We start from the raw sequence: 13,272 nt of genomic DNA, 5'->3' as shown, positions 1-13,272 counted from the left end.
TATTGTTAATTTATTCGCTAAAAGCTTTTCGACTAACTCTCATCAGTAGCGAACGTTAGTGATGGGGTGAATCAAATTCGAAATGTAAGAACTATTTTGTCTGTATGACGTAATAATAACAAAAACAAACAACTAGTAGACGGGCTAGATACGGTAGTAACGGTACAAAACAAACGTTACGAGTACATATTCGGTTATAAATAACCGAAAACACAACACATAACATTAATGAAATATTCCAAGAGTGTAGAGGCGTTCCTTCTGGCGACAGAGAATCGGCTTCCGTAGCTTTATGATCGTAGATTCCAGGACCTTTAAATGAAAAAGAGAACGGCCACGAGCAAGTATAGAAAATTGACTGTCGTTGTAATGATCAGCACATTCTGGATGGGATAAGAGATGCTGTCCAATAGCCGAATTACAAGCAGTAACTTGATCATAATCACGCAGTGTGTCAACAGACTGCGATGAAGGAGTTGGAGAAACATTATTTATTCTAATTTGCCGTGGGACATGCTGGCGAATTCTTTGCTGCAAGCGCTGAGACGTGCGACCTACATACCGACTGTCACATCGGCACGTGTATTCATATATTATATTGCTTTGATTTGTCGCAGGTAGCACATCCTTTTGCGTTGCAGGCATCAGAGATTTCGTCGTGAAGATTATCTGAGGTTCTACTTGTGAAAAACAATGGCTCACTGACGATTTAATTTGTTTTTCAAACCTGTTGGACACTTTCCCAATCCAAGGAAGATGCAAATAAACAGGACATTTTCTAGGTCCGAACGGTTTAACTTTTCTGAAATCTTTGAGTTTACGATCTATGGTCATTTTAATGATATGATCAGGATAACCATTTGACTGAAAGATTGACCGAATGTTCTCCAATTCAGAATCAAGTTTGACTTTACTACAAATCATCAGAGCCCTGTGTACCAGAGTTCTTATCAAATTTACTTTACGTTTTACTGGACAGAAAGAATCCCACGAAATGTATTGCCCACTGAATGTAGGCTTACGGTAAACTGATGTAACAAAATTAGCACCCGTCTTTTCCACTACAACATCAAGGAATGCTAATGAATTATTAACCTCTTTTTCCATGGTGAATTTCAGTGATGGGTGAAGACCATTCAATTTGCTCAGAAACAAATCACACTGGGATTCATTTTCAAATATGGCGAAGGTGTCATCAACATATCTTTGATACATTAATGGTCGATCAATATCTTCGAATAACCGTTTTTCGTAATACCCCACAAAAATGTTAGCCAGAATGGGACCAAGCGGCGATCCCATTGCAACACCGTCGATCTGTGTATATATGGTGTTATTGAAACTAAATTCGACATCACAAGTGATCAATCGCATTAATTTAACAAAAGAAGACCTTGAGAATGGAGGAGATGGAAGGACACCACCATAGAGTTCATTGGCACAAATCTCTATAGTCTCTTGAACTGGCACGTTCGTGAATAAACTAGATATATCAAACGAACACATAGAGATTTCGGACTCATCGAGATCAACATTACGAATGGTATCAGCAAATGTGAACGAGTCACGAATGCAGTTACCACCATAGAACAAACTCACCGGCTCAAGATATCTCGCAATCCACTTCGCGACTTTGTGATACGCTGATCCAACCATCGATAGTATCGGACGTAAAGGTACATTCGATTTATGGGTCTTCGGAAGACCATACATACGTGGTCGAATGGAGCCAGTGGGTCTGATATCGTCGTATTCAGCAGAAGAGATTTTTCCCGCCTTCTTGAGGGTCAATAATAGACGCTGAATACGAGCTTCTATCTTGGAGGTGTTGTCATTGTCACACGCAGGGCCAAGGATTTCAAATTTAGACTTGTCGCCGAGAATTAAATCCATTTTAGAAATGTAGTCACACTTATTCAAAATGACTACACCAGATCCTTTATCAGGTTTGGTTATGTGAATTGACTTATTGGATTTCAGGGATCTGATGCTCCTGTAGCAATCGGACGTCATCGTGAAATCACTTCTGTCGATTGGAGTTCCACAAAAACCATGCGCTAAGCTACTTAGTTTGGCTATGAGCTGAGTGGCACAGAAGAGTTGGTACTATCTCTTGGTCTTGATTTTTCTGTGCCACCGACAGAAATCAAGCGTGAGGAAGTCTTTGCTGAATTTGAGGTATTACTTGGACAATTGTCACATCATCACCAGAAATTTGATGATGAAAGCAGAGCAAAGGAACACAGTGAGAAAATTGTGGCCCTTAAAGCCAAACTAAGTAGCTTAGCGCATGGTTTTTGTGGAACTCCAATCGACAGAAGTGATTTCACGATGACGTCCGATTGCTACAGGAGCATCAGATCCCTGAAATCCAATAAGTCAATTCACATAACCAAACCTGATAAAGGATCTGGTGTAGTCATTTTGAATAAGTGTGACTACATTTCTAAAATGGATTTAATTCTCGGCGACAAGTCTAAATTTGAAATCCTTGGCCCTGCGTGTGACAATGACAACACCTCCAAGATAGAAGCTCGTATTCAGCGTCTATTATTGACCCTCAAGAAGGCGGGAAAAATCTCTTCTGCTGAATACGACGATATCAGACCCACTGGCTCCATTCGACCACGTATGTATGGTCTTCCGAAGACCCATAAATCGAATGTACCTTTACGTCCGATACTATCGATGGTTGGATCAGCGTATCACAAAGTCGCGAAGTGGATTGCGAGATATCTTGAGCCGGTGAGTTTGTTCTATGGTGGTAACTGCATTCGTGACTCGTTCACATTTGCTGATACCATTCGTAATGTTGATCTCGATGAGTCCGAAATCTCTATGTGTTCGTTTGATATATCTAGTTTATTCACGAACGTGCCAGTTCAAGAGACTATAGAGATTTGTGCCAATGAACTCTATGGTGGTGTCCTTCCATCTCCTCCATTCTCAAGGTCTTCTTTTGTTAAATTAATGCGATTGATCACTTGTGATGTCGAATTTAGTTTCAATAACACCATATATACACAGATCGACGGTGTTGCAATGGGATCGCCGCTTGGTCCCATTCTGGCTAACATTTTTGTGGGGTATTACGAAAAACGGTTATTCGAAGATATTGATCGACCATTAATGTATCAAAGATATGTTGATGACACCTTCGCCATATTTGAAAATGAATCCCAGTGTGATTTGTTTCTGAGCAAATTGAATGGTCTTCACCCATCACTGAAATTCACCATGGAAAAAGAGGTTAATAATTCATTAGCATTCCTTGATGTTGTAGTGGAAAAGACGGGTGCTAATTTTGTTACATCAGTTTACCGTAAGCCTACATTCAGTGGGCAATACATTTCGTGGGATTCTTTCTGTCCAGTAAAACGTAAAGTAAATTTGATAAGAACTCTGGTACACAGGGCTCTGATGATTTGTAGTAAAGTCAAACTTGATTCTGAATTGGAGAACATTCGGTCAATCTTTCAGTCAAATGGTTATCCTGATCATATCATTAAAATGACCATAGATCGTAAACTCAAAGATTTCAGAAAAGTTAAACCGTTCGGACCTAGAAAATGTCCTGTTTATTTGCATCTTCCTTGGATTGGGAAAGTGTCCAACAGGTTTGAAAAACAAATTAAATCGTCAGTGAGCCATTGTTTTTCACAAGTAGAACCTCAGATAATCTTCACGACGAAATCTCTGATGCCTGCAACGCAAAAGGATGTGCTACCTGCGACAAATCAAAGCAATATAATATATGAATACACGTGCCGATGTGACAGTCGGTATGTAGGTCGCACGTCTCAGCGCTTGCAGCAAAGAATTCGCCAGCATGTCCCACGGCAAATTAGAATAAATAATGTTTCTCCAACTCCTTCATCGCAGTCTGTTGACACACTGCGTGATTATGATCAAGTTACTGCTTGTAATTCGGCTATTGGACAGCATCTCTTATCCCATCCAGAATGTGCTGATCATTACAACGACAGTCAATTTTCTATACTTGCTCGTGGCCGTTCTCTTTTTCATTTAAAGGTCCTGGAATCTACGATCATAAAGCTACGGAAGCCGATTCTCTGTCGCCAGAAGGAACGCCTCTACACTCTTGGAATATTTCATTAATGTTATGTGTTGTGTTTTCGGTTATTTATAACCGAATATGTACTCGTAACGTTTGTTTTGTACCGTTACTACCGTATCTAGCCCGTCTACTAGTTGTTTGTTTTTGTTATTATTACGTCATACAGACAAAATAGTTCTTACATTTCGAATTTGATTCACCCCATCACTAACGTTCGCTACTGATGAGAGTTAGTCGAAAAGCTTTTAGCGAATAAATTAACAATATGAAGTTATTGTTTCGCGTTATTCTGAAGTTCTGTACCACAAATCACTTGTTCTAACTCACTATTTGCATTTCAAATCAAAACTTGATATTTGTGTCTATGACGTCATAGAGTACGCGACTTTAGTATCTAGAATTTCTCATTCCCTATGATGTCATAATATGCATATGTTCAAATTGAAAATATTTTTGCGTTGCTCTTTTTGCGTTACTTTCGCTTTGACACCTGATGAAGGAGCAGCGCTCCGAAAGCTCGTGCAACTAATAAAGTTATATTAATTCGCAAGTGGACGTTAAATAGAGTGTGAAAGCTACTAAGGTCTTACGTTTATATATATCGTCTGCTATCGGCGCAACCAAGTATTCAACTATGGATCACACCAGAAAATGCCGAATTAAAGTGGAAAGAATCGCCAAGAAGATTGCTCGCAAAAACGCTGATATTTTTTTTCTATTGGAATGTAAAAAGCGCGACCTCATCCCGAAGGGTCTACGAATTCAAAACCCACTACGCAACACTTTCAAGACCACGTACTCAGAAAACTTGGCTCGGCGAATGTCGAAGAAATTGATGTCACATCTGACTAATATTCACTATCGAAGCCGAGCAAAGTTCAGGTACGATATTGAAGGCACCATAAATCTAGTTGATGATCGCCAATTACAAGGAGATTTGCGTGAATTGGCTAAACAAATTTCGACAAACGAAGTCAAAGGTATGATACTTCAAAAAGAGAAAAAAATCACGCAATTGGTAATGGAAAGGGAAAAATCCGAAATTTCACTGCCACCGGGCGCCACAGCTAAAAGTAATAAATCGGATATAGCCGTTGCTAACCTGTCTAGCAAAACCTTGACGCAGTCTCAAATCGATGTTCTCAGTCTTAATTTGAAATTCTGCCCTACTCAAAAACTAGATCCTTACGTGTTAGCTGGAGACGCCGATGAATTCGACAGAAGAATGAGGAACAAGTACCATTTTTACGATGTCAATCCGCAAATTGAAGCTTCTCAGAATGGAAACGAGATAACTGAACAATTTATTAACAAGAAGCCCAAGAAAAACATAAGATGGAGGGCACCTCACGGCGAAAACAACAATTTGGACAAATATCTAGAAAGTTTCCACAACCAAATTAACGCTACATTCATTAGTAAGTCGAAACACCTCAACAGAAACTACAACGAAAATCTTACGAAGGAGCAGAAAAAGGCAATCACAGAACTCAAACAGGAAGAGAGCATCGTAATCAAGCCTGCTGATAAAGGAGGAAAAGTAGTCGTCATGGACCTGAAAGACTATTTAGAAGAAGGCTACAGACAGTTGAACGACTCCGTGTCGTATCAGAAACTATATTGTGACCCAACGAAAGAACACACGAAACGATTAAAGAAAATTATAAAATCCTTGGATATGGAAGAAGACGAGAAATCAAAGATCAATATCCCGTCTGATCCCTCTCTTGGTCGCTTCAATCTTCTACCGAAGTTGCACAAAGAGAATATTCCTGGACGCCCCATCGTGTCATGCAACAAAACTATAACGGAAGACATATCTGGATACGTGGAAAAACACCTTAAACCGTTGGTGAAAAGCACACCAAGTTTTTGTCGTGACACCACGGACTTTTTGAACAAACTCATGAATGTCAATCACTTAGTATCAGGAACGATATTAGTCACCATGGACGTATCATCCCTGTATACAAGTATTCCTCATAAGGATGGCATGGAGGCTGTGGAGAGATCTCTTGCAGAAATTGGACATCCTTTAAAGAAAAGCATCATGGAACTTATCGGCTTCACGTTAACTCACAACACGTTCGAATTCAACGAAGAGATCTTTCTACAGCTTCAAGGAACGGCAATGGGCACGAAATTTGCTCCGCAATACGCAAATCTTTTCATGCATCATTTTGAGGAGGATTTCATGGAGACACAAATATTGCGGCCAATATTTTATACGAGATATATCGACGACATTGTCATGATATGGACCCATGGAGAACAGTCACTGAAAAAGTTTCATGATTCAATAAACGACTTTCACCCTAACATTCGTCTGACCATGGAGAGCTCGATGACTGCAGTTTCATTCCTCGACACGCTTGTCAACATCGAAGAAGGTCGCATTTTCACGTCACTCTACCGTAAACCAACGGACTCTGGTAAGATTTTAAACTACCACAGTTTCCATCCAGTACACTGTAAAAAATGAATAGTCTACAGCAAAGCCCTTCGAATTCATAAAATTTGCTCGAAGAAAGAGGACAAAAATGAACATTTGGAAGTTTTGAAACACGAACTTATCAAATCTGGCTACGATCAACAGCTGATAAGGAATCAAATAAAAAGGGCCCTCAATGTACCACGAGAGAAGCTCCTTGATTGCAGTCGAAATCACAATGAGGAAACACAAGATCGCAGAGTGCCGCTGGTCACTACATATTTCCCGGGAGCAGAAAAGATCCGTAAGATTTTACGAAAACATCAGCGAATACTAATCAACGATCCGAAATGCAATGAAGTATTCCCGAGAAGACCTATTTTAGCTATCCGGCAACCACGCAACTTGCGTAACATTTTAGTAAATAGTAGGCTACCTCGGTCAAGACGAGAAAATGGCGTGGAAAATTGCGGACAGCCATCACGCAAGACGTGTGCTATTCTCAATCACAGCACCGTGATTACAAAAGGACCCGTCCGGCACAACATCAAAGGCCATTTTACTTGTAAATCAAGTAATGTCGTATATTTGATTCGCTGTCGAAAAGGATGTACGAATGCATGGTACGTAGGAGAAACCAGTCAACCTCTCCACAAGAGAGTAAATGGTCACCGACATGATATCTCGAAAGGTAACAAATCGAAGCCTGTCGGTGATCATTTTTCTTCCGCTGGGCACTCGGAGAGCGACATGACTATCAATGTATTGGTCGGGAACATGGAAGACGCTACTCTCCGCAAGGCTACAGAACAAAAATATATCGACAAATTTGATACTTTCCGACAAGGGCTGAATATAGATAGAGGATGTATGTCTCACTACACCATGAATGCTTGACTTAGCACTTTTTGTTCTTTTCAAATTAGCATATAAACACCTTATCCAATCCGATTTTAGGCACACAACTCACTATTTGCATTTCAAATCAAAACTTGATATTTGTGTCTATGACGTCATAGAGTACGCGACTTTAGTATCTAGAATTTCTCATTCCCTATGATGTCATAATATGCATATGTTCAAATTGAAAATATTTTTGCTTTGCTCTTTTTGCGTTACTTTCGCTTTGACACCTGATGAAGGAGCAGCGCTGCGAAAGCTCGTGTAACTAATAAAGTTATATTCATTCGCAAGTGGACGTTAAATAGAGTGTGAAAGCTACTAAGGTCTTACGTTTATATATATCGTCTGCTATCGGCGCAACCAAGTATTCAAAAGTAAATATTTAATCCGATTTTCATTCGCCCTTGATCCGGATTTTCATTCGCACCGTTCGCACCACGTCCGTCATTCGCACTTGATCCGGATTTTCATTCGCACTATTCGCACCACCTTCGTCATTCGCACTGCAATTTTTTTCATTCGCACCAGTGCGAACCGTCACACAGGTTGAAAAGCACCGCACTATACAGTTTGTTCCAATGTCATTTTGGCGGCGTGAAGAAGCTTTTGCGATATTTTAGCATCGGGTTGCTTTGCGATAGGTATGGGATGTACGTGAATTTACCAGCTGGTATGTAATCCTGATTTACACAGACAGCATGTATGTAGGTAGGTGGTAAAATTACAGTCTGAGTGGCAAATATACAGGATAAAATGTAGATTGGATATACCGGAGGTGACTCTAACATTACAGTCTGGCGTGTAAAGTCAGATTACCGGACGAGTGTAAGTTAAATTTACATTGACTAACGGTGATGATAAATTACCACGAAATGTCTGGCTACCGTGCTTCCAAACATTTCGCGGTAAATCAAGGTTTTTTTTTTTACAGTGCGGTAGTTATGTCTCCTAACATTAGGGGTGTTCAAAAATGACTTTTTTCTCAAATTGTACTGGCTAATCGACAAAATTGTTCGGTTAGATATTTAAAGTCCACACACCAAATTTGGTTCAATTCCAGCCAGTAGCCGTATTGCTACTAGAGAAGAAAGTTTCTATTTATTATATTAACATGAATTACCAAAAATTTCAAAATTTTCAGCTCACCCCATGATAGTGTTAGGTTGTCTATAGAAACGATATTCACCAAATTTGGCCCAATTCCAACCCGTGCAAGCGGAGTTATAGCTGTCAAAAAATTTGGATTTGAATAAAATAATATTTACGGTGGGCACACTTATAATTAATAATTCAAGAATTGGTCACCGTAAATACTATTCTGTGACAATACAAATTTTTCGAAGGCAATAACCCCGCTTCCACTGGTTGGAATTGAACCAAATTTGGTGAACATCGCTTCTATAGACAACCTAACACTTTCATGGAGTGAACAGAAAATTCTGAATTTTTTTGTTTATTGATTTTTATATAATAAGTAGAAATTTTTCTCTCCTGTAGCAATGCGGCTACTGGCTGCAATGGAACCAAATTTGGTGTGTAGGCTTAAATTAGGTAACCTAACAATTTTATCAAGTTTGTTTTTAGTTGTAAATAACACAGTTATAATTTCCATGCATTGGCGGTACAATTGCCACTGGATCCGGGGCGATTGTAACATTTGAGCGGCGAAGCCAAGAGGACTTACTTCACAATAATACTGAAGACGTATACTAATGAGCTTAAGTACAGCTTTTCGTGGTGGGCACATTATTGGATACACTATTCCAGTGTTGGGATGAAGTCACTACCTTCGAGTCATGAGTCATTACAAATTTTACACGAGTCGAGTCGGGTCAATCGATTTTCGAAGGTGGCTCGAGTGAAGTCAAGTCACTCGTTTTTTGGATGTGACCTGAGTCATGTCAAGTCACAATTCAAACCAACTTGAATTATCAAAGTATGAGTAATGATTCAAAGTCATTAAATTTTGCAAGTTTTGTGAAAATTGGCCATTTATCTCAAATCAGACAACGACTATAAAGTTAAATACACAGGAAAAAACACGTTGTATCGCTCACGCACATCTCGAACTGATAAGAAAATACCCAAGTTACTGTATAACCACATGCTACAGACTGGCATTATCAGCCAAACTAGATGATCGAATACGAAGCCTCGATAAGTTACAAATTGACATGGTTCAACGCACTACCCATCTACACATTCATGAGAAAATAAAATCATGAACTATATTCGTTCGATTCAGACCATATGCAAGAGGGTGGGTAAAGGGGAGCACTGCGCAATGTAGGCTCCGAGCCGTCTAGGAAACAGGCATACATTGCTGTTAGATTAACCCACTACAACGACGACAACGTAAGCCATGATCATGTCGTTTGTGATCAATATATTTGTGATGTAAAGTAACAATGCAGGTCTGGTGTGAAGTATAATCAGCAAATGGCTGGTTGCTCTCACCAGTGATACCGACAATCCTAACATTAGGGCTACCATAATTTGGAAATCTGAAAAGAGGACACTTATTTCAAAATTTTCAGACTTGCAATACCGGAGGAAAATCCTAAAAAATGGTACATTTTTTGCATTTCGTGGTCGGTTAACTAAAAAGGGTCAACTTCCTGGCTTAGCTCCCAAAATGTAGCTTTTCTTTCACATTATCAGTTGGTTGACAAAAAAACGGTCAGCTTTATGGCTCAGCTCCCGAATTAACCGCTGGAAAGTTACTTCAGTGCTGCTTTACTGTATCTCAGTCGAATTTCGCCTTATATTTACCCAAAATTCTCAAAACAGAGGACAACATCTGAAAAAGAGGACATTTGGGCGTCCTAAGAGGACACTTTCAAGAAAGTCAAGAAAGAGGACGTATGGTAACCATACCTATCATACATAAGGTTCGGTGACTTAATCGACACTGTGTCCTTGATGACTTGAAATTGACTCGTAAACTTTTCCTAGACTAGAGTCACGAGTCAATCCACATTTTTGAACGACCGAGTTAAGTCAAGTCAAGTCAAGTCATTTTTGGAAAGTGACTCGAGTCATCCCAACACTGCACTATTCACATATTGTGTGGACATAGAACTTAAAATATTCCATTACTTTCACGTAAAATTAGTGGGATACTGTTAACTAATTCTACGAATTTCCAATGTGCTCACGAAACCTCTGAATCCTTGTTAGGGCGATTATTATTGAACATAGCAAAACAATATGATTTTCAAAAGTGTTTTTACTAAGTCAAATATTTTTATAAGCCGAATTTCCTTTGTGTCGTAAAGGTTGCATGGTCTGTGAACTTCTTCTTTTACATTTCACGAGTACTGTTCTAGAATATGTATGTCACATTTCCTACTTACTGTGAATCATAAACTGTCACGTGAAATAATTAGGTTGATATGATCTGATGATCAATAGGCTACTCCTCGAAACGTAAGTCCTGATTCCTGATACGGATTAGTTGGTAAACAGAGAGAAAACTGGTAACTATCAGGCACTGACGCAGCGTGTCACAAAGATGGAGAGCTCCCAATATTCGTTGAAGAAACTCACGCCTCTATCTCAAACCTGAATCTGAAACAAGGTCGCGTGGACCATTGGGACTCACATCAAAAACCGCTGGATGAAAAACTGCGATCTAGACGGCATTATCATTATGAAGCAACACGGTGTGGCACGTTGAACTTATGTGCATTTTATTCTAACAAATGTCAAAGTTTTCAAGTATTAGATCAAAATCTTACATTCTCAGGTCTAAAAACAATCGCACTATATACTTATCATTAGGGCGAGTTTTTACCTAAAAATGGAAAAGTTTGACCTAAAATATAAATGTTGACTGTTACGACCTAAAAAACTGAATTTAGACCTAATTTTGACCGCACGTATGCAAATTAGGTATTTTCGCACATAATGTTAAAATTGTACTACTTATCGTAATTTCTGGTTGGAACTGTGTGTCCTTACGAAGTATTTGGCTGATAAAACGTTTTTGGCTCAAAAACTGACAACTTTTTACCTGAAAAAACTAGTATTTAACGAAGTCTCGAAAGAAGGCAGCAAAAGACCAGAAAAAGTGCGCAAGAAAAAAGCGTTAAAAGACCTTACGAAATTTACTGTGCGTGCGCAAACGACCCAAGTGTTTACAAGCGCCATTTATGTCAATAAAAACAAAAACAAAACCGACAGTGCAAAATCTACGTTACAAATGAAATGCAGAGGTCAAAACAGTTTTAACTTCGAAAACAATATTGACAAATTTTGACCTAACCCTATACAATTTTGACCAAATTCTGACAAATTTAGACATGTAAAAAAAATCGCCCTACTTATCATAGATCCAAATTGGTTCATTGAGCCCGACTGGGTACCATTGTTGTAAACAACGTAAATTTTGCAGAAGATGTTGCAACATTAACAAGTTGGAAGCATATTTAAACATATTTCATCTTGGAATATTGTGCTTTGAATATTCATGCAAAGTTTATTCGCTTAGTTTAAATGCAAACTTGATACGGATATGAGGCTAATTAGATTTCCAAGTAAATCAAGGCATGTGCTTTATATTCGCAGGGTGCAGTACTTTTACCATTTTTGTGATTTACTACATGTGATGGGTGCTGGAAAATGGGGCTTGTTTATAAAAGAGCGAGAAGTCACACTGACAGAGTACAGTCCTCAGTGCTGAAACTCAGAACTGACGGGGAACTTTGCGACGTCACTATCAAGTGTGGGAATGTCAAAGTAAAGGCTCAAAAAGTTGTATTGGTGGCGAGCACAGAATATTTCAGAGCAATGTTTTTAAATAATACCGACAAAGCCCGGACCAGCATTGTAGATTTTTCGGCCATGACTCCAGAAGTGGTGAAACAGTGCATCGATTTTATTTATTCTGGGACCGTGGGAATTTCGATGGATATAGCACGGGGACTTCTGGATGCTTCCGAAATGATGCAATTGACAAAGTTATCCGAGCTTTGCGTTGAATTCTTGACTGAAAATATAGACATACAAAGCTGTGCTGAAGTCTTAGGCCTTATCCGTGTTTACGACAAGGATTCTCTTAAATTACCAATGAGGCAATTTATTACAATTTTGAAAAGTTTCGAAAAACCGCTGATTTTCTATCGCTGGATTATGGATGTCTGGAGCATTGCTTAAAATTCGTAGAACAAGGCCACACACGCATGGAAATGCAGAAATGGTTTGGTATCGTGTCCTGGACTAACGAAAACTGTCAAAGGAAAGAACACTTCAAGGATCTCTTCAAGATGATCGACTTGTCTTGCCTGCCTCGAAAATTTCTGAGCGAGACGATCTGTTGTGAAGATTCGGTTAAGGCTTCAGTAGAATGTTTGCACCTCATTCAAGACGTGCTTCTTAATGAATGCGTTTCATTTCGAAGACAAGATCATACCACTGAGCACGGAATCGGTCGAGTGCAACCAGCCGTACAGAATTTTAATATCGGCGCGATCATCCGCAGATGTTTCCTTTTAGTGCTAAGGCATATTGCATACTTTTTTGGTTATTGTTTCATCATTGTTATTGTCTTATCTGTATGGATAGAGCACAGGAAACAGTAATTTCAGTTGAAATTTAGCTATCAATTTAATTTGCTAACTTACTTGCAGCCATTGCTAGCAACGTCGTGTGCAACGTGCGTATCTTTGATCGTGAAGGGATTTTTGGTCGTCGTGCAACAATGTTCCTGCACAGCAAGCGTTGGGAAAGGATGAGCCTCCAATCGATCAATCAGAGTTCTGGGCTTTCCTGGTGTCATTGATCGCCAACCTATGATTGAATGTGTGAATTACCCGACCGTGGCGTGGTGACACTATGTATGATGGTACGTTCCACAGCA

At 39.3% G+C, this 13,272-nt stretch overlaps 1 protein-coding gene across 1 annotated transcript; it reads left to right on the top strand.

The window, feature by feature from the left end:
• The first annotated feature begins 4,712 nt into the window (after positions 1-4,712).
• LOC145448793 (uncharacterized) lies at positions 4,713-6,560 on the top strand. The gene has a single exon (XM_080327244.1). The coding sequence runs from the start codon at positions 4,713-4,715 to the stop codon at positions 6,558-6,560; it is 1,848 nt and encodes a 615-aa protein (XP_080183370.1).
• The last annotated feature ends 6,712 nt before the right edge of the window (positions 6,561-13,272 follow it).

Source organism: Botryllus schlosseri, chromosome 10, assembly GCF_051294905.1.
Source record: "Botryllus schlosseri isolate E-star chromosome 10, Bs_hap1, whole genome shotgun sequence".
Classification (NCBI taxonomy): Eukaryota; Metazoa; Chordata; class Ascidiacea; order Stolidobranchia; family Styelidae; genus Botryllus; species Botryllus schlosseri.
The sequence above is the reverse complement of the archived record's forward strand: the minus strand, read 5'-3'. Positions and strand labels throughout refer to the sequence as shown.

Coding starts and splice junctions, on each gene's coding strand:
- LOC145448793 (XM_080327244.1), top strand. CDS start 4,713: ATGGATCACACCAGAAAATGCCGAATTAAAGTGGAAAGAATCGCCAAG.